The following is a 27,528-nucleotide window of genomic DNA, read 5'->3' on the forward strand; positions in this document are numbered from 1 at the left end:
ACTAAATGCATTTTAAAATATTCTGAAATACTGGGTTGCCCATTAGCTCAGTTGGTGGAACGGGTGACCCATGTACAGAGGCTTTGTCCTCACCACCGCAGGACAGGGTTCAAATCCCGGCTTGGAGCCCTTTGCTGCCTGTTACCCCCCCTTCTTTCATCCTGTTTCCTGTCATCTCCAAAGCTGTCCTATCAATAAGGCCATATATGGAGATAGATATATACATATTTTGAGCTTTTTTTCTTGATTTAAAATAATTGCTTGCATATATAAATTGTAAAAGTTTGACTTGAAATGGGAACTCTATGTGATGGTGGAAGAAGTAATCAGAGTTAATTGATCAAGAACCAAAACAATGTGAAAATCTTTCAATCACTTAAGTAAATGTACAGAGGAATTATAAGCAAAATGTAATACAGGTAAATGTCCCCTTTGATATTAATAAAAGTCATTTAAGGATCACAAAATACAGTAAATCTTTCATGCTGTGAGATGAATAATGGAACAAAAAACAAAGTCACGCTGCAATCTTTGACCGTTCAACCTTTTTGAACTTTTTTTTTTAAATAAACCTGATGTGACTCTTAGATGTTTAAGAGGAAACCACTCTTCATAGAAACTACTAATCAGGGCCATACAGAGTCCTTTAGAGAGGCAGGTGCCCAAAGCCAAAAGAAAAAAGGGCACACTGAAGGGCTGCAAAGATTATGTGATAAAAAACAGGCAATGATTTGCCAACTACTTTGATGATGAATTCATTTTTCTTTAAATTTTCTTACAAAAATATCAAATATTTACAGGTTCCCGCTCTGTTAGTCTTTATTCTAAGACTGTTTTATTAGAACAAGATAGCTAATGATAAGCTACCTATCTCTGAAGTCTTGTGCAGTTTGGTTAGTGCAGGTGAAGGGACAGAACACCACCTGCACAAGGTACAAGGTAAATGTATTGTTATTCATTAAATAATGGTTTTAGTCTCACAGCCTGGGGAATAAAGCTGCTCCGTAGATTCTCTATCTTTTGCCAGATGTCAGCAGGGTGAACAGGCTGTGACCAAGGTAGGTATTGCCTTTTAGTATCCTTTTAACTATGCATACATCTCACTTCACCAATGTAGCAGATGCTATGTAGATGGGTAACCAGTGATGTCTAGGCAGTTTAATCACTTTTTCTGTCCTTGGCTGTAATGAACTATGCCAGTTTTTGATGCTTTTGAGACAGAATGCTTGTTTGATGATTTGTCTCCTTCATGTCGCAGTACTATCCAGTACCACTGGATAATACTAGTATCCACTGCTAAGTTGTTCGAAATATACAGACACTTGCAGCAGGAAGGTCAGACACAGGTAAGAAATTAACTGAAACATACTGAAAAACAGTGATGACGTGGAAGGCCTAGCATTTGGAAAGGAAACAGACCAGCCTAGTATGCTAAAGGCCGTGCACTGCTTTGTTTGTCTTGGTGTTGTTATAATGTCCTCAGTTCAACACTACAAATACTAGCAAGTGAGCTTGGACCCTTGTTAAACTGAAACAACGGCAGCGCAGTAGTGCCGGAGCCTTATCAAGTTTGGATCAAATGAGGGAAGATTCAGCAACTTGCTTTTTTCCCTCCTCCGAAATTGTCTTATTTCTTTTTCCTTTAATCCATTACACTTTTGTAAATTTGTTTCCTGAAAGATTGAAGTTTTTACTCCACAGATCCATTGCAATGGCAACAGAAGCAATTCTCCAGCGGCTGATCACAAATCCTGAAAGACTAAAAGATCTAGTGGATAAAGCAAAAGATGTCGCTCTTCAATCTGGAATGGTTATCCGCACAAAAGAGAAGCCCAATTCTTCTGAAGTAGGGGCAACCTTACAGATTTGTCTCAATTGTTCATATATGTTCGTATATTCAATCTATATATACAGTATACATGTACATGACAACAATGGGCCCTTTGAATTGGAGGGAATTTACCCACTAAAAATTACACTCAAAGTTGACCCAGTAACACTAAGAAAGTGTCAACACAACCCATTGATACTTGGTAAAGCTTGCCTAGAATTGGTGCTGGTGACGTATTGATGGCCCACACAGGGTCAATTTCTAACCCAGTGATTTTCAGTGCGATATTTGTGCTACAGTGTCACCTGTGGTACTGTTGGCTGCAGGTTCAGCCTGCTGTTGTCAATCACAAAGCTCTACTCCTTTGTCACTGTTTAATGCTCATGGACGGAAATTAAAGCAAAGTGGGGTGCAAATTGCTAATTGAATGTCTTGTTTTTCAGGTTGTGACCTACTACCCGTTCTCACTCTTCCCAACACCTGTGCCTAAGGCTGCGTTCCTCCAGGCTCTGGCAGTGCAAACTCACTTCAACACACTGGTGGACAAGATCAGCCAGGACCCAGACTTTCTGGAAGAGGCTCTAGCGAGGTACAAAGCGAGTGTTAGTGGCAGTGTTGGTGATTTGATCATGTTATACTTTACTACATTAAAGTATGATAAAATTCAATTCAGAAGTGCAGTGCTTCATCACTGATGTATATTGTTTGATGATTTGTCTCCTTCATGTCACAGTACTATCCAGGCAGATGATTTCACTGCTAAGTTGTTTGACATATACAGACACGTGCAGCAGGAAGGTCGGACACAGGTAAGAAATGAACTGAAACGTACTGAAAAACCTTGTTGACGTGGAAGGCCTAGCATGTGGAAATGAAGCAGACCAGCCTAGTATGCTAACAACCGTGCACTGCTTAGTTTATAATGGTGTTGTTATAATGTCCTCAGTTCAACACTACAAATACTAGCAAGTGAGCCTGGACCCTCATTAAACTGAAACAACGGCAGCGCAGTAGTGCCGGAGCCTTATCAAAGTCGGAACAACACATTTGTGGATCAAATGCACTGTGTTGCCCCCCTGGTCGGGTGGGTACCAGGGAGAGGTGTGTTCAGAACCCTGCAGTTCTGTATATTGGAACAAAGAGGCAGGTGTGTGTGATTACGCGTAAATAAAATTACACAACAAAGTGCATAAACACCCGAAGTGTGTTCCTTTCTGCTCCGTAACTTACTAAGGTAACATGCATTCTCCAGCAGTTGTCCACACGCCGTCCCCGCAGCTGCAGGTTAGCCACGTTATCAGCCAACTTGAATGCAGTTGTCATCTCCGTCTTCTTACGTCTCATCATAATTCCATTTTTCTTTGCAAAGTAGCTCTCCGAAGACGTTTGTTTTACACTCATTAGCTATCTTGAGGGCTTATTTTTTAGGGTATACCGTGACTGAAACAGGTACGTGTCAAGTGCGCCAACAGGAACAGACGGATGTTGTTAAAAGAGAATCTGTTTTTCCAAATAAAATAACTTTCTGAGTATGATCGTCAATATAATGGAAATAAAATAACGTATTTATTCTTTCTTTGCGGCTCGGTACCAAACAACCCACGGACCGATACTGGTCCGCGGCCCGGTGGTTGGGGACCCCTGCGCTAGCCTAGCATGGCAGAATATAGCTAACATCTCTATTTCCACACTTTACTGCAAAACGAGTCAACTCTAAACATTACACGCTGTCACTAAGGATTCACAACACGGTTATCCCTTAGGGGAGACTGGGGTAAAATGAGACATTTTTCATATTTAGGATGACTACATCAAGACAATCATTGTTTTGCTGCTAACTAATATATCTGTATATATTTCAGGATGTTGTGTATCCCTTCAAACAGAATGAGTGTAAACATAACTGTTTCGAAAATATAGCATGTCTAAAAAAAGTGGTCTTACCCTGTGTATGGGGTAATTGAGCATAGGAGCGGGGTAAGTTGAACTGTATCCTTACTCTCCCCCACCCTCCTCCCTACCTCCACCCCACCCCTCCCTCACCTTCTCCCTCCCTAAATAACAGTCACTTCTTCACATTCATGTGTATTTTTATACATTATACACAATTCAACAGGTACAATAACCTTTTTATTATTATTGCATATTACTGCTTAAACGGCTGTTAAAAGCAGCTAAAAAAACATTTTAACATAAGAATACCTTAAAGTGCGCTTGGGAAGAGAACTTGAACAGCTGTGTTTTTGGAAGGAAAACACTAGAACTGAATTCTTGGTCCAGAATTATAGTTTCTTGGTGTCCTTGTTGACAGTAATGTCAGTTATGAACTAGTAACACATTTGAACAATCTGAACTGACACTCTCATCCTCTCATCATCCTTCCTTCCTTCCTCTATCTATCCTCTCTTCTCCATCTTTGGTAAACTCCTCCCTCCATCTTCCTCTCGTTCCATCTATCCCCATCTCTCCCTTGATCCATCCATCTTCCACCTCTGCTGGGTGGCTCAACTTACCCCTGGCCAAATCGCTCAACTTACCCCAGAGCTACCATTTTGAATTTATTAGTCCCCACAGCTAAAATGGTGCAATTTTATGCTAAGTTTATGACCTCATGTTGTAGCTGATAGATACCACAATTGATGTATAAAACAAATTTAAATTTTTTAGTTTTGGTCTAAACACAATTCTCATGAAACTTATGATAGACTAAATTCACTTTCAAGAGTGAAAAATGTTTTTTTGGAAATAAATGTCTAACCACTTTACCCATGAGGTTCTTACCTTCACAGACTCCATGAAATGATGCCTTCCTTCTAAATATTTGGTCACATGATCAATGTTTTTTACCGTTTCCTAGCAACAAGGGGTGGCTCAACTTACCCTTTGGCTCAACTTACCCCTTGGCTCAACTTACCCCAGTCTCCCTATACTGGGGTACCTGCTTCAAATTTTGAGGAATATTAAACCACCTGTATGTTGGAACAAAGAGGCAGAAAACTTGGCTTGCTTTCAGTTCGACTGCAGGATTTATTCTGCAGAACATGCCTCTAAAGGGTTTTATAGGAGTCATCACCCGGAAATCGCAATTTCTCTCATTAAATCATGCATATTGGTGTTGGACCTCTGTTGAAACTTGCCTGAAAAGCTGGAGTTCGAAAGTGGCTTATTTTTTTCGCTTTGGCTCTTTTTCCGAACAGGAATAGCGCACAGTAGTGCGCGTTCCTAAAGCACGAGATTTTGACTCTGTTCCTGTGGTGACGTTACCACAGGAGGCTACTTGCATAAGCATTGGCTCACAGCCGTCCTCAGCCAGAGTGAGCATGCCGAATCTGCTTATTTCTCTGTCATTTTCACGTCATACATCGTGACCGCCAGCATAAAAACTCAGGTCTTACATGTAAAACACGAGTGTGAAAAGTAAGAAGGAAAAAAAAAGAATTTACCATTCAGAGACATCCTGCTGTAAACGTGTCTCTTCCACCATCTCTGCCTCTTCACTCTCCCATTCGGTTTCCGACTCTGGCTCGTACATAAATGCCTGAATTCCGTAAGGTTCGTCATTTAGTGTGTGCACCATGACAGGGGGCTGTTTATGTTTTGGAGTCAGTGTGTGCATGCAGGCTCGCCCCCCATTCCGGCTCTGTCCTTCCTGCGGCCAATCAACGCGCGCCTCATTACATATTAATACAATGCACATCCGGACCGGTCAAAATTTTTTGGATTTTTTTTTTTTTTTTTTAATTTCTAATAAGTTGTAAGAATTGATCCAAAGCGATCCAAGAGGGACTGGATATGTAAAAAACCAGGTGATGACTCCTTTAAGTTCCTCCCCAGCGCTATGCGCCACCTAGTGACCTGTCTTTAGTATTGCGCCAACAAATAGAGCACATTAAAATTGGCATCCAATTACTATTTGAGACATAATAAAATAAAAGAATATAGGGGTTTCAATTTTTAAATGACATGACTACTTTTTAAACACTTTTAACTTGTTTTTCCTTTTTTTTCTTTTTTACCACGAATTAGACCTTGATCATTTTTTTTCAGCTGGGTCTGCAGTGGTTGATTTAATCAGTGAAGTTGTGAATGTTGTTACTTCCTTACAGCCCATTGTTGTGGGTTTGCTCCGCTCTGACTACATGCTGGATCAAGGGGAGTGCAGGACTTCTTCCCTGAAGCAAATAGAGATCAACACTATATCTGTTGCTGGTTTTGGCGTGATTGACCGTGTCCCTGAGGTGCACAGGTATCTGAGAACATGTAACAGTGTGTTCATCATTGGTTTGACTCTGTTTAATCAAGGGAATTGTGTGTTGAGTGTTTCTTGAGAAGAAGTTAAGTTTAAGGTGAGAATGGTGTCATATGCACCAGCGTTTTTTTTGTAAAAAAAATTAAATAGTTAAAGAGTTGCATATTTGGTTATATGATTTAATTCTTATATTTATGGTTACTTTTTCACACTCCACATCATCATCAGCTGATACCAAATAGTATGTTTCAGAAACTCTTTCACACTTGATTACCCTTCATTTCTTACTTTTATCACCATAACAGCTATTATCAATTATCACTGGTCACCATCTACTTACTATGGTTATTTTATACTACAAGAATTTGAGTGTTTTAAAAATACAAACATCAATGATGTGCAAATGATGATGCTATATATTGAAAAGTAATAGATTATGGCAAATAATAATCTCTGAGCTTTAAGGATAACCCGATTTGGTTGCACAGCTCTTGTAGCGACAGTAGGCGAGGCTATGCCCCACCTGCCCCTAATGACCAGTCGCCACTAGTTATACATCCTTCTAAAATGATAAAACGTTGTTGGTTGACGTTTCTGCAAACCACACATACATTTACATTTGTAAGCGTCATACAAATACTGACATTTCTACAAAACATGTCATATCATGGTCACATTACATGTTCATGACTGTCATATGGGTGGAGGGGATGGTGGTGGAGTTACATGTGCAAAGGATTTAAAGTCATTGGCGACTGACACTGAGCCCCAAACATACCACAACATAACTGCAGCATTACAATATAAAACAGAAATTGAACCAAAACAATGCTTATTTTAGCATATGCTTGATCAGCAGAAACTTGTACATTGACAACATATTCTGGCAGTTGGGTTCCATGCTCAAGCTGCACTCACTGGCTTCATATCTGTGATCTCCATTGTACAAATATATGGTGTTCCATGATTTTTCAGGTACGTGCTGAGGTCAGTTGGTCTTTTGGGGGAGAGCGAGTGTGTTCCAGATAACAATGTTACTCCTAAAATGTGTGCAGCTCTTGTAAAGACCTGGGAGCTCTATGGCCAGAAAAAGTAAGTGTATAATGTGGAGGTCAAGTAGTGTATGTGACATTAGTGTGTCGGCAGAATTTCTAATTTAGAAGGAAGGAAGTTTATATGAATATTAATCTCTTTGAATAGATAATTACAATTGAATGCAGAGTGTGTAAGCACATACCATTAACACTTTGTCATTTTATCAACATTACTGATAATTATTTATCATAAATCTCATTGTGCATGTTTTGAAAAAGTACCAATAGTTATCCCTACAAATTGTCAAAATACCAATATTGAGGCATTTGACAAAAATATTGTGATTTAAGGGGCAGCTGTAGCTCAGTGGGTAGAGCTGGTTGACTAGTGATCGTAAGTTCTCTGGTTCAGATCCCGGCTCCCCTGGGGCGGAAGTGAGCTACATGTCGAAGTATCCTTGAACAAGATACTAAACCCCAAAATTGGTGGCCTCTGCCATCAGTAAGGGCCCTGCGATGAGCTGGTGAGTCATCCATGGTGTACTCTGCCTTCGCCCATAGAGAAACTAGGATTGGCTCCAATAACCCCAGCGACCCCTTGGAAAAGTAGGATAAAATGCAGTAACATTCCCGCGATAAGCTGAAGAAAATGAGATGAGATTGTGATTCGAAGCTTAATCCTGACATTCATATTGTGATTTTCAAAAGACAGGACAAAACATTTCAAAATATTGCAGTATATATTGTGTTCTTCAATATAGCCTAAACATGACATTATTTTAAAGCCATACCGCTCAGCCCTACAGTGGGACAAAGAGCAAAAGAGACAGAACATAATGGCCAAATTTCAATGTCAGAACCCATAGGCTATCATCTGATGACAAGCCTTTAATAAACATTTTCTATATGTATATTTATCTGTATTAATATGCAGATAACTGTGTGTGGAGGTTTGATAAAATGTCGTCTCCAGCTCCATTCTCATGTCTCAAGTTGCTAACCTGACTGTAAACAAGGACTGGTGCACGTTTTATAAAATGTAGTGTTAATGATGAGTTGAGGAGTCTCGCAGCCTGTGGAAAGGAGCTGCTCTATAGTTGGTGGTATGGCAGTGGATACCTCTGTATCTTTTCGAGATGGCAGCAGGGTGAACAGACTGGGGCTGGGGTTGTAGGCAAGTGTTCTATAGAAAATATGTGTTGGTCAACCCAAAAGTGTATTTGCCATGAAAACCATCGGTTTAACCCTGCCTGAACTGCCAAATACTTGGTTATACTACCAGCAGTCTTGCGTATGCTGAAAATGTCTTGCCAATCTAAATTTCCTGTTTTCCCCAATTAACAAGTGACACAAATACAGGTACAATAAGAACATCGTTGGGTGATGTGTTTCTATATAGAAAAAAATATAATATAAAATAATATATAGAAATCTTTCTGCAGGGCGGTAATCTTGTTCCTTTTTGAGGACGTCCAGACATCCATAATCAACCATCGTTGCATGGAGAAAGAGCTGTGCAACAGGTGAAGTCAAAGGATTGAAAGAATACATCATGACGTTGAGTATCACATTTGTTAAGCGCGAAAAACAACTTTCTCTCTCTGTGCAGGAATATTCCTGTTATCCGTAGAAAGTTTGAGGACGTGTCCAGAAGAGGATCACTTGATGATGACAAGAAATTGTTTGTGTGTGTATGCATATATTTTTATAGCTGTGAAACGTGTAGGTGAATTGTAAATGAAAGACAGTGATTATGGTATGCAGAAGGCTATATTTAGAAGGAAGTTAGTTTGATGTTTTGGGAAATAGGGTTCATTGTTTCTTGATGAGTGTATGTATGTGTCAATATGATGGCAAAGCAAGCGAGCAGTTAGCTTAGCTCAACCAAAATGTAAAAACAATAGCTAGTTGTTTCCCCTTGCTTCCAGTCTTTGTGCTAAGCTAAGCTAAACGTGAGCTTTATTAGATTGATATATATTTTTTCTCATCTCAAATATTTTGCAAAATGTCAGAAATCTTCTCCCAACTGTGACTTTTTATGAACAATTCCATTATCAAGAGTGTCTGGTCACATGTTTTGACCCTAACAAACAGTTACCCTGCCACAATATGTCAGTTCTCACATGTTTTAATGCTTTTTAACTGTACTCTCCAGAGATGGACTAGAGGTAGCTGTGGTGTATTACCGCACTGGGTACATGCCAAATCACTACACAGAACAAGTAAGATATGAATATTCCTTAATATTTGTAATACTTTATTCACTGTTCTTCAAATTCGGTATTGCACGCCACTAATGATGAGGGAAATATTTGGCTGTCTCACCATGTTCACCAGGGTAGACTCTAAATTTGACTTATGTTTGGTACCAGCCAGATGGCATAGAGTGGGTTTATCAAGGCTTCTTTTGGCTCAAAATTCAAAAACATTAAAGTTGTGGAGCAGAAAATCAAAAGGAATGAAAAGACACTATCACATTGAGGGGATAATTATTTATTAGGATGATAATTATTTGTATATTATGTTCACAAACACCATTTTCAGGTTGTGGCACAAACACTAACATGTCCAGTCACATAATTTTTTGTTGACACCTGATAATTTAGTCTCAATTTTTATTGATTACTAGTCCAAGTCCTTTCTTATGAAAACCTTCATATTGGTACAAAGCAACTCATCAAGTTGTGACCCATTTGTAACACAGAATTCATGTATGTTGTAACAGGCCTGGGATGCTCGTCTTATGATGGAGCGCTCTCTGGCTGTAAAATTACCAGATATCGGCACTCAACTGGCTGGGACCAAGAAGGTACAGCAGGTGCTTTCCAAACCTGGAGTTCTGGAGAAGTTCTTTCCCGACCAGCCCCGAGTAGTGGAGCGGATCAGAGCAACGTTCGCTGGCCTCTACACTCTCGACATGGTGTGAAAATCACACAAAACACATTTTTTTAGAGCATTAAGCAAACACTTTTGTCCAAAGCGACTTACAGTCATTGATACATACACAGTGTTGGGGAATCTACTTTGGAAGCGTAGCTTGTGAAACTACATGTAGTTCAGCTTGGCAGTAGTTTGGACAAACTACATTTCTACACCTGGAGAAATGTAGTTTGTAAAAATACTGGTAAAAGCATTAGCAACTACTTATACTCATTATACTCATTTAACTCAGCATTAAATAAATCAACATATGGTGTATATGAAACAAAATATGATAGCCTACAAAAAATTCACATGCCAGCAGAAATATGCCTCTCAAGTTTTATTTTTTAAAGAACAAAATCTGACATTTTTGGTCAACATCACAGGAACTTGATGCCAGGACAGAATCACTTGTTGACACGACACACGAGCAGTCTCTCAAAGTTTTTATCAGACAGCCGGTTCTGTTTGGCGCTAAAAACATCTTTACCAACACTAAAGAGACGCTCACATGCTGCATTGGCTGGGACACCAGTGTTGAACTTCACAAACACTTTGGACGTTTTGGGTAGAGATTTGAAAGCATTTTGTGGGGACTCATCTGGTGATTCGAAATTTTTGTTGTTTTCGGCTTGCAGAGCTCCCACATGAACACATAGGTTGTGTCTGTAGACGCATCTATAGCCAACATGTACATGCTCAAATATGGCCATGGTTGGGCTGGCGCGTTCGGGGGCACATCAGGGGTAGCGGGAGGGTTGTCCATGATGTGCTTGTGCCATACGAGCACTGCCTTCCTTGGCACAAAGACCCACCCACCCTGTAGAGCATTTGAGTGCTGCCAAGGCAAGCCAATCAGAGGCAGCGTTGGCTTAGCATGTTATGATATATTTCATGCCTTTTTTCAAAGAAAAATGAAAGGAAACTATTTTATTATATAGGTCTTTATTTTATACAAAAAAATTTCATGTTATTCAAGTTACAGCGATTTGTAGTAATCTGTGTTGTTCAACTACATGTAGTTTATGTCTCCCCAACACTGTACATACATTCATATACTGATGGTGGTGGCTGCCATGCAAGGTGTTGACCAGCACATCAGGAGCAGTTTTGGTTTAGTATCTTGCCAAAGTATTCTTCAACATGCAGACCAGGGGAATCAAACCAGCAATCTTCCGATAGCAAGACGTCGGCTCAACCCCCTCAGCCACAGCCGCCCCATGCAACATAGTTGTTTCAATGTTTTTATTGGATTGTTTGTAAACATGAGTTAAAAAAACAGTTGTACATTTTAATCATGGGCTGCTAATTCCTCAGTTTTCTTGTGTTCAGCGAACAAGCTCTTAACTTTATTAAGTATATGTTTTGCACTGAAAATGATGGCTGGTTAGATTTCTGTTTTGTTCTGTTTCTTTGTTGTTGTTGTCTTTAGGGACTAGAGGGCGACAAAACAGTAGAAATGGCTTTGGCAGCACCTGACCAGTTCGTCTTGAAGCCTCAGCGAGAGGGAGGAGGTACGATAAAGATCTTTACAAATTAATTTCCCCATGAAAAAATCCTAAAACCACTGTCAACCCATTTCTCAAACCATGAGAGTTTGAAATGTCAATAACTATGTGGTATCAGTCCACATGATTCAAATATTTTGACACAAACTCACATCAAGTCTTAAGTTTGTCTGATCAAATTTTTGATCAACTGACAAGCCATTGAGAGGAAGTAACAAGTCAAATCTCTATAAGAAAACTGCAAGCCAAGATGTTTGTAGTCTTTAAAGGTCAAAATTAAAAGATAGTTGTTTGTTAAGTCTCATTCTAAACTTGTCAAATACTGATGCCTTGGGTTGGTGGTCTGCCCAACCAACCAATCCACAATTTTGTACAGTTGAATATCTGGAATGGGCTGATGAAGCCAAAAAAAATTTGATAGTAGTGTTTTAAAAGACACAAAAGTGTTTGAATGATTCTCTGTAGGAGATATTCATGACGAGTTCAGACTCACACGAGCCAGGGAGGTAATGATGTACCATCCTTATCAGGAATCCTTGTACGGACATGAAGTGTGTGGCACAGGTAGCTGTTATTAGAGCAGAGGCACAGCTGTTGCACAACATCTGTACAATCTATATTGGAGCAGGCAGGACTGGGTAGTTTTCCCAAAGCATGATACGTCAGAGCCTGTTGAAAGAAGAGACGGCAGCTGGTTCAGGACAAGAAAGGCGCAGAGGTGGAGGAGGATCTTTACACAAGATGGTTGGCATGTCCAAACAAGGTGCCTGGACCAGATGAGAGCATCTTTAACCATGCAAGGTCACCCGGACAGTGTTATGGAGAGCCAAACACACAACACACATGTTTATCACTGTTTATCCCTGACCAACCTAAAAAAACTTGGCCATAGCAAACACATTGGCATGCCGACTCTGACGGAAGGTGTTGGGGCCAGGGCAATAACGCTGGTGTCATGTCCAGTCCTTAGGTCATTGTCGGACACAAACTCTACATCATGCAAGGTTGAGGTGAAGTCTGAACAAGTGAATCTTGGGTCTTTTGACGCTTCCTGCCGCTTCACACTTAGCCGAGAACCGATCCAGTGAGCGTTGTAGTTCTAAAGCCAATGGTGCCATCAAGACCACATCATCTGCAAAAAACCTTGACGTGATCTTCAGGTCACCGACCTGTAACTCCTCCACACCACGACTGCGCCACGAAATCCTGTCCATGTATATCACAAACAGGATTGGGGACAAGGCACAGCCCTGCCGGAGGCCAATACCCACTTGGAACAAGTCCGACTTACTTCCGAGTACATGCACGCATCTCTCGCTTTGAGAATATAGGGATTGGATGGTCCTGAGAAGGGACTCCCTCACCCCATACTCCCGCAGCACCTCCCACAGAACATCCCTGGGGACCTGGTCGTACGCCTTCTCCAGATCCACAAAACACATGTGGACTGGGAGATTGTACTCCCAGGCCCCCTCCAGGATCCCTGTAAGAGTAAAGAGCTGGTTGTTCCATGACCAGGACGGAATTCACATAGTTCCTCTTCAATCTGAGGTCCGACAATCGGCCGAACCCTCCTTTCCAGCACCTTGGAGTAGACTTTCCCGGGCAGACTGAGTAGTGTGATACCTTTGTAATTGGCACACACCCTCTAGTCCCCCTTCTTAAAGAGAGGGACCACCACCCCTCCTCACCGTACCCGACCCCCATGCAATATTGAAGAGGCGTGTCTACCAAGACAGCCCCTCATCACCCAGAGCCTTCAGCATTTCTGATTTTTTTTTTGTTGTCATGACTGAAAGAACGAGATCGCGGGTACAAGCGACGGAAATAGGTATTCTCCGCAGGGTGGCTGGGATCTCCCTTTAGAGATAGGGTGAGAAGCTCAGCCATCCGGGAGGGACGGGGGGTAGAGCCGGTGCTCCTCTGCGTGGAAAGAAGCCAGTTGAGGTGGTTTGGGCATCTGATGAGGATGCCACCAGGGCACCTTCCTAGGGAGGTGTTCCTGGCACGTCCGACTGGCCCGGGAGCACCTGGGGATTCCCCAGTCAGAGTTAGCCGACGTGGCCGGGGAAAGGGAAGTCTGGGGCTCGATGCTGAAGCTGCTGCCCCAGCGACCCGACTCTGGATAAGCAGTTGACAATGGATGGATGGACGGATGTTTTTTCTCAGCCAGCACAAAATCCACTGGTAGGAGCAGGTCATCAGTAATAGTGAATGTTTTTTTAGCTTTAGCAATGACACTGGATAAGAGTCCTCCAGGGCTATGGCTGATGTCGTAGAGGCCTTCCACATTGTGTCTTGAGTTGACATGAATTCAGAAAGTTTCCTCTTAAAAATCTCAGGTGGCTTACCGACATGACATCCATGTTTGTCTTGAGATGCTGCTGCAGATGTGCTGGCTTCATGCTACTGTTGGCTAATTTCTCCCCACAGAAAAAACACAGTGCCTTGGGTGGGTTGCAACTTGGGTTGGATGAAAATCCCATTAAAACGTGTGATTCAAGATACTGCCAGAATTTTGCTGGCTCTGGTTCGGCCTTCTTTGGCACTTGTCCCTCCGTGTTTTCAACATTATTGATGCAGTGCTTCAACCACGACTACATTGTTTGAGTTTTCAAGAGATTGATAGGCGATGCTAAGTGGCATATGACAGGTTGGGTCAAGCCATCCTGGTATGGGGGAGAATCTGGGTTTTTAGGATAATGAAATTGAATAGCCTACTGAATAGAATTCAGTTATGGACTTACACATTGCCAAATTATTTGCTCACCTGCCTTGACTTGCAACTTGAGTGACATCCAATTCTTAATCCATAGGGTTTAATATGACGTCGTCCCAACTTTTGCAGCTATAACTGCTTCAACTCTTCTGGAAAAGGCTTTCCACAAGGTTCAAAGTGTGTTTATGGGAATTTTTGACCATTCTTCCAGAAGCCCATTTGTTAGGTCACACAATGATGTTGGACGGGAAAGCCTGGCTCTCAGTCTCTGCTCTAATTCATCCCAAAGGTGTTCTGTCGGGTTGAGGTCTGGACTATATGCAGGCCAGTCAAGTTCATCCACACCAAACTCTCACTTGCTTTGTGTACTGGTGCACAGTCATGTTGGAAAAGGAAGGGGCCATCCCCAAACTGTTCCCCCAAAGTTGGGAGCATTGAATTGTCCAACATCTCTTGGTATGCTGAAGCATTCAGAGTTCCCTTCACTGGAACGAAGGGGTCAAGCCCAGCTCCTGAAAAACAACCCCACCCCATAATCCCCCTTCGACCAACTTGACGCTTGGCACAATGCAGTCAGGCAAGTACCATTCTCCTGGCAACCCCCAAACCCAGACTTGTTCATCAGATTGCCAGATGGAGAAGTGCAATTCGTCACTCAAGAGAACGCGTCTCCACTCCTCTAGAGTCCAGTGGCGGCGTGCTTTACACCACTGCATCTGATGCTTTGCATTGCACTTGCTGATGTATGGCTTGTATGCAGCTGCTTGGCCATGGAAACCCATTCCATTAAAAGCTCTCTACGCGCTGTTCTTGAGCTAATCTGAAGGCCACATGAAGTTTGAAGGTCTGTGGTGATTGACACTGCAGAAAATTGGCGACCTCTACGCACTAAGTGCCTCAGCATCTGCTGACCCCGCTCCGTCATTTTACATGGCCTACCACTTTGTGGCTGAGTTGCTGTCGTTCCTAATCGCTTCCATTTTGTTATAATACCACTGACAGTTGACTGTGGAATATTCAGGAGCGAGGAAATTTCACGATTGGATTTGCTGCACAGGTGGCATCCTATCACAGTACCACGCTGGAATACACTGAGCTACTGAGGGCGACCCAGTCTTTCACAAATGTTTGCTTCTACCATCTGCATGCCTACGTGCTTGCTTTTATACACCTGTGGCCATGGAAGTGATTGGAACATCTGATTTCAATTTTTTGGATGAGTGAGTTAATACTTTTGGCAATATAGTGTATTGTACTATAATATGATAAAATAATTATTTTTAAAGGAGTTTTGCATGGATGCTACTTTTTAAATACATTCATATTTTAAAATCTCACATTCCCCCTGGAGTGCCTTCACATGACCCCCAGGGGTATGCGTACCCCCACTTGAGATCCACTGATCTAGTGTATAGTGAAAACAGAAGTGGTCCTAGTACTGAGCATTGAGGGACACCAATATCCAGAAAGCAGCGTTTGGACAAGGAACCATTCCATATGACCTGAAATGTAAGATTTGTCAGAGATGATGTGAAGGTTAGAGCATAGTCAACAATGTCAAGTTCAGCCAGATTGAAGAGGAGGATTTGGTGGTTGACTGTGTCAAACAAAGCAGATAGGTCGAGAAGAATAAGGATGGATTAATGGGACAAGGCTCTGGCGGCACGGAGGGACTTAGTCACTGTGTGGAGGGCCATCTCAGTGGAGTGAGCAGTCCCAAAGCATGACTTTTTTAGGTCAAAGAGGTGTATAATAGGAAAGATAAAAGGACAGTTTGTTGTAGACGGCGTGTTCCAGGGTTTTATAAAGGAATGAACGAAGAGATACAGGTCTGTAATTTCGGATGTCAGCTGAGTCTAGGGTGGGATTTGTAGCTGTCTTGAAGGCAGCTGGAATAAGGCCTGAAGTGAGGGATGAGTTGATCAGGCTCATGAGGGATGGCATGATGTCCTGTGAGATGTCTTGGAGAAGGAAGGAGGAAATCGGGTTAAGGAAACAGGTGGTGGCACCATTAGACGTAACTAGTGTTTGAACATCTTCAGAGGAGAGAGAGCTGAAGCAGGTAAGGCCATCAAGGAGGCTTCCAAGATCACATTTGATCTGCCATTCCTGAGAGAAGACACTCTCAGGACTGGCAGATCAAATGTGATCTTGGAAGGCTGCTTGAGTTACCAGAAAACATTGCAAACACTGTGTTCTGCCCAGATACGGTATTATTATTAATACCATATTATTGTCATTATTTAAATATTTTATCACTAACTACAATTTTGAGATTGTTTGACACAAGAAATCAACCCTGTAGATTTCAAATATGGGAAACTTTCCCAAAAATTGCATTGAATTGAATTGAAAATATGCAACAAAGATTTTTGGAGTTGAGAACCCCCACAAGTACTTGATTCATGCTTGATGACCTCAGCTTACCAGCCTGCTGCTCTCCTTGTTAAAACATTCCAACAGTATCTGCTAACGCTGCTCTGTCCATCATTGATCCTAAAAGTTATTTTACCTTTGTATTTTATACTTTAAAGTCATATGTAAGCCACGTAAACCTCTCTTAATTAAAATTTGTGATGAACAGTTTTCATTGATGGTCACTGGCGCATGGTTGTAAGGAGGAGACGGTTATGTGAATGTTTAGTTGTGTGATGCAGAGAAGACAAATTTTTAAGTATACATCACCTTTCTTTATTTCAACTGAACAATGTATAATTATTTATAATTTATAGTTATCTATAGCAATGCCTGGTCCCTCAAAATACAATGAGCTGCTACCAGAATGCTTTGCATGGCTTCCTACAATGACAATGAATGGAAGGCGTGAAAAGACATGCCTATATGCAATGTATGCTGAAGGACTGTGAATAATTGTGCTTTGGCCCCAAACAGGCCTTTAACATAAGCCCCATTCACACTGCCCCTTGCATGTGGACATTATGGCCTGATTCTCCGCATCGTCCTATGTGTGAAAGTTTCAGATGTGGAGATGGGGGAAATTTTGCTGAGGCTCTGATGTGCCTCCAGAGGTAGTATCAGAGCCGCAGCAGAGGCGAGCTGGCGAATGTGAATGGATACGCTGGAGGCACAGAGTTGTGATGTGACGATCTGATGGTGTTCACAGTCTGACAGCTAAACAGATCCTTCGATCATCAAATAAAAGAGAAATTACTCACAAAGCAACGTTACATGACCAAACAACAGTATCTTGGTAACTGGTAGTGTCTTTGGCAACTTATATGAGGAAATAAAATACTGCAGTTAAACGTGGAAATGTTTCTGTCACCCTTCCTGTCCTACCGACTCTTTACCCACAGCATCTGTCCCCGGCAAAAAAAATCACAGAGACTGAGATATTTTTTTACTATTATCAATGTATAGTAAACATGATACATAATATGCCACAATAGTTAATGTCCTGCGAAGTAGATTTTATATGAAGTAATGTATTATTGTGTTCTCCTACAAATGAAAACCTGTCACTAAGTATTGTTTTATTGGTTGGCTCAAAGTTTCTGCTATAGATTAGTCAGACTGGCTATGGTGGCTGGGCTAACATTAGCCATGCTAGCTCTTTCATTGGCTTTAAGTAGTTTACAGGCAGAAATTTTGACATTATACTTCACTATCATATCGCAAAAATTCCACGTGTAATTACTGTCTATATACTTACATCCCAACAACATGACATACATATGTTCCTTTACTAAGGGTAATGTGTTAAAGGGATATTCCGGTGTAAGGAGTTTTATCAACCTCAGAAACGACCGCACGACAACAACACACTGCAGTAAACGGATTCAAATATAAACCGCCACCAAAAAGCCACAAATAATGCTCAGAACAGCACCAAACTTCAGCAACAGTACAAATAGGGTCTCAGCACATAGTCTGGGGCATCTAACCTCCGCTTGCTTAGCTGGATTTCTATTGGGAAGCTAAAAACAGATTTCACCTATCCACCATCAGCTTCCGGGTCGGGGAAGTCCTGACGTGACGATTACCGAGTGCGGTTAGAAATGCTCAGTTCCGATCTTTTCCCTGTCCGCTCTCGATAATAACTGTTATAAACTGACACATATGAACTTTGACTGCTTTGCCATGGAGTCATTATCATACATTTTCATCCATGAGCCACGGAACTCTACTGTACTCTGTAATCGAGTCGTCGGGACTTCCCGTCAACAGGAAGCTGCTGCAGAAGAGTGGTAAATTTAGTCAGCTTTTCAGTAGAAATCCAGCTAAGCTAGTGGCGTTTTAATGCCCCAGACTGTGTGCTGAGACCCTATTTGTACTGTTGCTGAAGTTTAGTGCTGTTCTGAGCATTATTAGTGGCTTTTTGGTGGTGGTTTATATTTGGATCCGTTTACTGCAGTGTATTGTTGTTGTGCGGCCGTTTCTGAGGTTGATAAAACTCCGTAAATTAGCGGTCTGCTAACTTGATCTCTTGAGAGGGAGTCTAACACAGTTTCACGGTGTGTTAGACCATGGATTAAACTTACACCGGAATATCCCTTTAAGTAAGCATTGTCAATGAAGACAAAAAAAATGTTTTTTATTGAAGTTATGGCAGTACTTGTCGTCAAACCCTGTCAAAGTCGCAATACATTTGCATATTCATCAGGGGGCGGTACCCATCCAACAGTCCCTCAGTGCCATAACAATCTCAAGGCACATACTGTCATGTGTCGGTAGAAAAACAGCGGCATAATAGCAGGATACCACCCCGAGAATCTGTATGCCAGTCTGGGGATCGGTATATACCACTCCAAGAATCTGTATGCCAGTCTGGGGATTGGTATATGCCGCTGAGCAGCAATCGACATCGACCTTCAGCCACTTTTGGATTTCGGCGTCACTCAATAATTGACACACTTGTGTGGTTTCATGCCAAAACTGCTTGGTTCTGTGTGAAGAAACAAATGTGGGGAATTGGTGACCCTTTACTGCGCAGATAATGCATACCATAATGGGGGAAACGTTGCCTCCTATTCCTTTGAAGCAGGTGGCTGGAAATTGCAAGAAGGTCCTTCAAATAAGTCAAGTCTCAGGGCGGACAAGTCCAATTTCAAGTTCAGATCTCTAAGGTTTTCTCACACTTTATTGCACCATCATTTCTCTAGGTAACAACATCTATGGATCAGACATCTGCCAGGTCCTGCAGCAAGTGAAGGAGAGTACAGAGAGGACAGCTTACATTCTGATGGATAAAATCCAACCTACTCCTGTACAGAACTACATGCTGAGACGAGACTTTCCTCTCCAAATCAGTAACTGTGACAGTGAACTTGGAGTGTTTGGAGTATATGTCAGGTATGTCATCACATTTTCATTCACTGCATCTTCAAGGTTTTGTACTTCCAGGAATAGTTTATTCATTTCATCTTGAACACTTTAACTGCTTATTCTTACTGTTAGACAAGACAGACATCTGTATCCACAGTAAAGGTTCTGTTAGGTAAGAAAAGGACTAAAGATAGCCAATAACTCCAACAGTATTTCATCATGAGTTTTATTTTCATCTGGGATACATTTTTGTCACTCAAAGATAGGAGACAATTTTCACAAATGGTAGATATCTCTTTTTGAACAAAACTGCTCAGATTCAAATAAAGTTTACGGACTTGCAGTATATTTCAAATAATTTGGCAGCAATAATGTTTGCTTTTAACAACTAAAGCTGTGTATTTAAATTGCAAAGCAAAATATAGTCATTAATTTTAATGGAAAGTGTTCACTGTGGGTTTTTGTGTTTCATATTGCATTGCAATAGCCTGTTTCAAGTGATCATATACCAAACAACTATTCAGTGCTGATAATACTCTATGCTGGTAGAAAAAGGACTGATAGTACAGTTGATGATTTGATTTCCTAAGATATCACTATGCAGTGTTCTAAGCAGACCGGATGATATGCAGCAGATGTTAGAATGCAGTTTACAACCATAGGAAACTTGAGACTTGACTTGTACTTGTGACCAAAAACTCGATACTTGACTTGGACTTGCAAAAAATGACCTGTGAGCATCTCTGACATATTCCCACAATCAGCATGCACACATATGTTTCCCTCAGGTGTTGGTGAGTGCAATAATATAGATAAAAAAGAAAGTGAACACAGAACTTAGATTCACGAGGTGGACAGAAACTTTGTTCCAAATTAATGATATTGTTGGTCCGTAATTACTTGAAATGTAAAGAACCCGTTTGCTAACAAGTACAAACCTGGTTCCCAAAAAGTCTGAACTGTGTGAAAAACTTGCAAAAATCAATTAATACACATACATCGATCAATGTATGTGTATTAATTGAATAATGAATAATATTATGACCACCTGACCCGTCGAGGTATGGACTCCACTAGTCCTGTAAGTTGCGACGTGGGGCTTCCATGGATCAGACTTGTTTGTCCAGCACATCCCACAAATGCTCGATTGGATTGAGATCCAGGGAATTTGGAGGCCAAGTCAACACCTGAAACTGGTTGTTCTCCTCCTAAAACCACCCATGAACCATTTTTGCTTTGTGGCACAACATTATCTTGCAACAATACTTATGTAGGTGGTACGTGTCAAAGTAACATCCACATGGCAGGACCCAAGGTTTCCCAGAAGAACATTGCCCAAAGCATCACACTGCCTCCGCCAACTTGCCCTTCTTCCCATAGTCCTTCCCATCCTGGTGCCATGTGCTCCCCAGGTGAGTGACGCACATGCACCTGGCCATCGACGTGATGTAAAAGAAAACCTGATTCATGAGACCAGGCCAACTTCTTCCATTGCTCTGTGGTCCAGTTCTGATGCTCACGTGCCCATTGTTGGTGCTTTCGGCAGTGGACAGGGGTCAGCATGGAAACCCTGACTGGTATGCACAACATAAAAAAACATACGCAACAAACTGCGATGCACTGTGCATTCTGACACTTCTCTATCAGAACCAGCATTAACTAATTCAGCAGTTTGAGTAACAGTAGCTCGTCTGTTGGATCGGACCACACAGGCCAGTCTTCGCTCCTCACGTACATCAATGAGCCTTGGCCATCCACGACCCTGTCGCAGGTTCACCACTGTTCCTTCCTTGGACCACTTTTGATAGAAACTGAGCACTGCAGATCAGGAACACCCCACAAGAGCTGCAGTTTTGGAGATGCTCTGACCCAGACATCACAATTTTGTCAAACTCCCTCCAATCCTTACGCTTGCCCATTTTTGCTGCTTCTACCACATCAACTTTGAGGACAACATGTTCACTTGCTGCCTCATATATCACACCCACTAACAGGTGCGATGATGTGGGAAAACAGTCCAACAGTTTAAGAATATTTTTGAGCACACAATTTAAGGAATTTGGAGATTTTACAATCTAAAATCAATATTATTAACAAAAGTTTGAGAGAATCTTCAGAGATGAAGAGATGTTCCTGCATGTAAAGAGGCGAGGAATAAACTTTGCATAAATGTCTGCCCTTTATCATGCAGGTACCATTAACCATGACAGGGGCTGCACCATGTCCATGTTTACAGGCGGGTGATATCAAGTTTTGGGTTGGTTAGATTATTTTGTGTTCAACAGCCCGACACCGATTGAGCTGCTCTATAGGGGATTTCAAGATATTGAGATATATGTTTTGCAAAAAAAACAAAAAATAACATGGCCACTGTAGTTTCTCATACATGCTTGGAGGAGTAGGGTGAGGGGAGGGCTATTCAGTTGGTTTCAATCTGCAACCCTTCTGCTAGATGCCATGAAATCCTCCACATTGGTCCTTTAAATTGTGCTAAATTGTGTAATATCAGATGTCATTTTGTTGTAGATTAGTCATGGAAAATGATAATATTGCACATTTTTCTTTTGTTTTGTCTTGAACAGCAAAAAAGGTTGTAGCATGACATGTTTGAGTTAATTTAGCTTTTGCTAGTCTTATCTGTAATTTCTCTTTGTTTTCTTTCAGGCAAGGTAAAGACACAGTGATGAACGAGTGTGTTGGTCATTTGTTGAGGACCAAGAGTTCAGAAGTATCAGAAGGAGGCCTCACAACTGGAATATGTGTGGTGGACAGTCCTCTCCTCCTCTGAGAAGTTACACTCCTACCTATTGGCCGTTCCACAAAAAAAGGTGGACATTAGTCAATCAAGGTTTCAAATGGTTTCAAATGGGGTGCTGCTCTCAAAGAAATACTGAAGCACCAAATTTAACCACTAAAAGCAGTAAGCGATTGAAATACATTGTTTTGCATAATAACATAGCATGTTTAAATGCCCTGATTTTGAATAAATATTGGCTATTTTGTTCACTTCAAATGAAAGACCAGTTCTTTATTCAATGCAAACTGTGAATTCAAATAGAATAGAAAAATCAAGTGTCCTTAGACAGCTTTTTGTTGCTGTTCCCCACTTTTTATTTGACAGTTTTTATTTTATCATTTAAACTATGCTGACTGCTGCTTGTCTTTATGAATAAGTCAAGCAACTGACTAACTATTCATCTTATACATACAGACACTATGACATGTTATTATGATTTCTTAATTCTGGAATGCTTTAAAAAAATCAGTGGCCAAAAATTGCCCCCCATCATTTGCAATCATTTTATACACATTAATGACACATTTTTTTATGGAAATATTGACTTAAATATTAGATCAATAATACAAGAATATTATTTTCAAAAACAAAACTGTAGGTTGTTGAGCTGAAGGTCATTTGCCAGAAATTCACCACAGAGTCATCTTTACCTCCCATGATGCTTTCTAGGGTTAATACTGTGATTGTGTAACGTAGAAACATATTTACTGAAATATGTAAGATATGATGATGGAGAATTAAGAACCAAATGTCACAGTCTGTGTACCAAAAAAATACTGCTCCACATGTTAAAAAATAAACTTGTTGTCTGTATATCTGTGTATGTTAAATCTCTGCTTATTTAATCACCTGCCCACAAACGCATCAAGCACATCAGTGGTATCATTCTCATAGGCTGTATGAATGAAAATATAAAGAAGCTAATGGGTTAAAAAAAATCCAGCCCATAGTGAAATCCCGAGAGATGATAGCTGTTAGAGCTTGTTGCCCATACGTATTTTCAGTAGTGAATTAATTTAATGTCACTGTTGGGCAGGATATTCCAAACCTGTCGAGCATGTGCAAAAAAAATGAACTGCTACATGTAGGAAACAATGTGTCTCCATCTAAAGAGAGACAACCCCTACATTTTACATCAGGTCCTTTCAAAAGTGACTGTACAAATACTGCATCCTACTAAATAAAGATATTAATGCAGAAATGTGATTTTCCAAATGTTTTTGATTATTTTTTATTTTAATTAAAAAAAAATTGTGGGACAAACCAGAGCACCCGTGGAAAACCCACACAGGCATTGGGGCACATACACACTCCACACAGAAGGATACCAACTAGCTAGCAGGTTCCTCTTGTGAGGTGAGGTGTCATGCATCACCATGCTTTTCAACGATCCATATTATCATTTGTGTTGTGAATGTCACTATACGTAGTTGTAGCTGGAGCTTTTTGAAGCCTTCTTCCACTTTGATTTTCTCAATCCCAGAAAGTGACAGGTTTTCTTTCCAGATTGAAGGTGTCACTACTGATGTGTCTGGGAGATTCTCCCGAGCGACTTGAGGCTCCTCCAGGAGTTCTGGGGCCTGTGTATTAGCTGTGGACTTGAACAGCGTCTCCTCAGGGACTTTAGCCAATACAAAGCATCCGATGTCAGGGAGCAATTGTTGTTCCTCATGCCTGGCTCTTTTTGCGAGGAGGGCGATAGTCCTCTCTCTCAGCCTCAAGCTTAGTGCAGGGCTCAAGGTTGAGTGAGTACTGAATGATGAGCTGTGTTTTCTGCTCCTCCACCTCTCTCAGATGTCACATCTCGTAATCTTTTTGAAAGTGTTTGTGCTGCTGGACTCCATTTCCAAGCTCACGCAGAAGGTTGTCAACCTGCTGTCTGGCATTGATGAAATCGGCTTCGTACCTTAGGATGACCTGACTGAGTGAAGCTCTGATCCTCTACAGTGAGTCTTTGAGAATCTTGTTCCTGTCCTTGTCCACCTGGAGCTCACCTGGGAACTTGCCATCGTTGATTAAATGGGACACTTGGAGTTCCTCGTAATCTACTTGAAGGTTTTTCTTCTTTTTTCTCTTTGCATTATTTCTCACCTGTGTGGCAATCTTTGTGTTGCTGAGAGTAACTGGATCACTGCACATTGAGTTTACTCTTGCCGTATGAAATGTGCTATATAAATAAATTTGACTTGACTTGACTTGACTGTACTTTTGCAGTTTCTCCTGATCTCTTTGTTTCTCTCCTCCTGTTGATGCACATTACTTTCAGGTTTGTTTTTTCCAGCCGGTCTCTTGTCTCAGCCAACTCTTGGTGAAGTTGGACTGTCAGTTTCTTCTGACTGACAGAGTTGTTCTCCTCTTCACCCAGCTTGCTTGTCAGCTCTGCAACTTCTTGACACATTCTGTGACTTATATGTAAACAATATGACTGCCCCACTAATTGATGTATCTAGTACAGCTTCAGACAGCAAGAATGTTTTACTAATGATCCGTTGAGATGGACAACATTTTTGTTTTTCATCTTCAAGTTCAAATGCTGTGTTCACTTCTTACAAAACTTGTAGTTCATCACATGATGATAATATCTGTCTCTCATGATTTTGGAGAAAGACAGTTGATTGATGAGTCTTTTTCCCAAGGTGAATTAGACTGATTCAGTTCAAGATTCTAAACCACTTTTATTGGACTCCTGAATGTTAGGCTTTAACCAGAGATAATGCTCATCTATGAAATGTCAAAGGTATGAATGAGGCTTTATCAATATGCTTTGGGAATACCCTTCAGTATACCCCTCTGGACTGCGTGTGAGAGGCTATTCCTGTGAATCGTGATCATATACCCACACATGAAACAAATGACCACATTTAACAGAAATCGCTGCTTAGATGCCGCCTCTCCTCAGCTGTGTGTCACAGAGTCACCTTGAAGGAAGCCCCTCTAGTAACGCCGATGGACGTGATAAGTGCTCTGGAGTCAGATTTTAAGGACATCAAAGAAGACGACAAGACTGTCTCACAGAAGGATCTTGTGTTCCTTAGTAAACGCAAAGAGGGCATAAAGACAAATAAGATGCCTCTGCCCTGTAAGCAACGGTCACACTTAAGCTGACAACAAAAGGCTAGCTGAAATCCGGCTCAGTCATTTACAACACAGGTTTAACAAAAATGAAAATAACAGGACTATGCAACATAAATGAAATAAATCATTGAAAGAGGTGAAGTCGAAGATGTGTATGATGATGGAACTCAAGGTGAACCATGGTATATTCCCCATCATGGCGTTTATCACCCTAAAAAGCCTACCAAAGTGCGAGTTGTATTTGACTGCTCTGCAAAGTACACTGGCACAAGCCTTAACGAGCATCTTCCTACAGGACCAGGCCTGATAAACAATTGAACTGGTATCCTCTTAAGGTTCAGACAGCATTCTATTGCACTAATGTGTGACACTGAAAAAATGTTTCACGAGTTCCACGTCCAGGAGGGTGACAGCAACTACTTGCGATCCCTGTAGTTGAGAGATGGCGACACAAGCACAAAACCTCAGGAATACAGAATGAAGGTACATCTTTTCGGTGCAGCATCATCCCCTGGCTGTGTGAATTATGGGCTTAAATACCTAGCTCAGAAAACAATCATTCACATCATGTAGGATCCCAGTTTATTGCAAAGGACTTTTATGTCGATGATGTAGTCACAAGTACAGATGCTGTGAAGAAAGCAATTCAGTTGGCACAAGAGGTAAGAGAGATATGCAACAAAGGTGGTCTCCGTCTTCACAAATTTGTCTCAAACAGCAATGTTGTTCTACAAAGCATCCCTTCATCAGAATGAACTATGGACACCAGGTCAAAGGACCTGACATTCGAGATCAGATTTAGCAACGCGCTGAAAGACCAACCAGCAACACATAGAGACATTTTGTCTACTGTCACCTCCATATATGCCCCCCTTGGATTCCTTACACCATATATTCTCACTTGGAAGAGAATCCTTCAGGAAATGTGCAATCAGGAAACTGGCTGGGAGGATCCCCTGCCAGAGAGTCTCAAGCAAAGGTGGGAGAGCTGGTGACAAGACTTCGTCAATTTAGAGAGAATGAACATGGCTCGATGTTACCTACCTGCTAATTTTGGAGCAGTAGCATAAACTGAGTTTCACCACTTCTCTGATGCTAGCACCAGCGGATACTGTCAATACTCCTATCTGAGGGCCAAGGACCAAAGAGGAGACATTCACTGTTCTCATTTGATAGCAAGGGCCTGTGTCTCTCCCACAAATGTGATCACAATACCAAGGCTTGAACTAACTGCAGCAGTGGTATCAGTCACTGTCAGCAGTATGTTGAGTCAGGGGCTGGGTCATGCTAACATAAAAGAGTACTTCTGGACAGACTCAAAGGTGACTACCTCTGGGCTACATAAACAATGATGCACAATGCTTTCATAACAGGATCCAGAAGATATGCCAAAGCACAAGTCCTCAGCAATGGTTTAACATTCCCTCAGAGGAGAATCCAGCAGACAGTGCATCCCGAGGGAAGACTGTAAACGACTTGATTTCACCCAACTGGTTCACTGGCCCTATTTTCCTCTAGGTCGCAGAATTAGCGACACCAAAGGATGTAGTGCTGGAACTGCCCATAGGGGATCCAGAAGTCAGGCACAGGCATTGCTAACAAAAACCTAAGAACCAGTGAGTCTTGCAGACCATCTCTTCAAGTTCTCCTCATGGTCCAGAGCAAGAAAGTCTGTGACTGCCTTCTGTGACGGGCAAAGAACACAAAGAAAGAGTGCTGAACATGTTATAATCCAAGCTGTGCAAAGTCAAGCTTATGAGAAGAAATAAATCTATTAAACAAAGGAAGTCAACTTCCACGTCATAACAAACTATACCAGCTTGATGTCTTCCTTGACACAGATGGTCTTCTCAAGGTGGGAGTAAGACTCCGCCATTCATCCCTCATGGATTCATTCAAACACCCAGTTGTCATTCCCAAAGAACATCATGTGACAACACTGATCATTGCTCACAATCATGAAAGAATGAAGCATTAAGGAAAAGGCTTCACCATGAATGAGATCAGATCCAGTGGCTACTGGATTCCTGGCATGAGTGGAGCAGTTGCATTATACATCCGTCAATGTGTGATTTGTCGCAGACTCAGGCGATCTCCAGAAGGAATG

General features: G+C 41.4%; 1 protein-coding gene across 1 annotated transcript; it reads left to right on the plus strand.

Moving 5' to 3' along the window:
- The first annotated feature begins 1,711 nt into the window (after nt 1-1,711).
- LOC115585384 (glutathione synthetase-like) lies at nt 1,712-23,159 on the plus strand. Its single transcript, XM_030423717.1, has 12 exons — nt 1,712-1,846; nt 2,275-2,420; nt 2,565-2,640; nt 5,938-6,077; nt 7,056-7,172; nt 8,557-8,637; nt 8,724-8,801; nt 9,270-9,336; nt 9,840-10,034; nt 11,469-11,550; nt 19,387-19,576; nt 22,214-23,159. The coding sequence occupies exons 1-12, from the start codon at nt 1,712-1,714 to the stop codon at nt 22,335-22,337; spliced, it is 1,431 nt and encodes a 476-aa protein (XP_030279577.1). The 3' UTR covers nt 22,338-23,159.
- The last annotated feature ends 4,369 nt before the right edge of the window (nt 23,160-27,528 follow it).

Source organism: Sparus aurata, chromosome 7 (assembly GCF_900880675.1).
Source record: "Sparus aurata chromosome 7, fSpaAur1.1, whole genome shotgun sequence".
NCBI classification, from domain to species: Eukaryota; Metazoa; Chordata; class Actinopteri; order Spariformes; family Sparidae; genus Sparus; species Sparus aurata.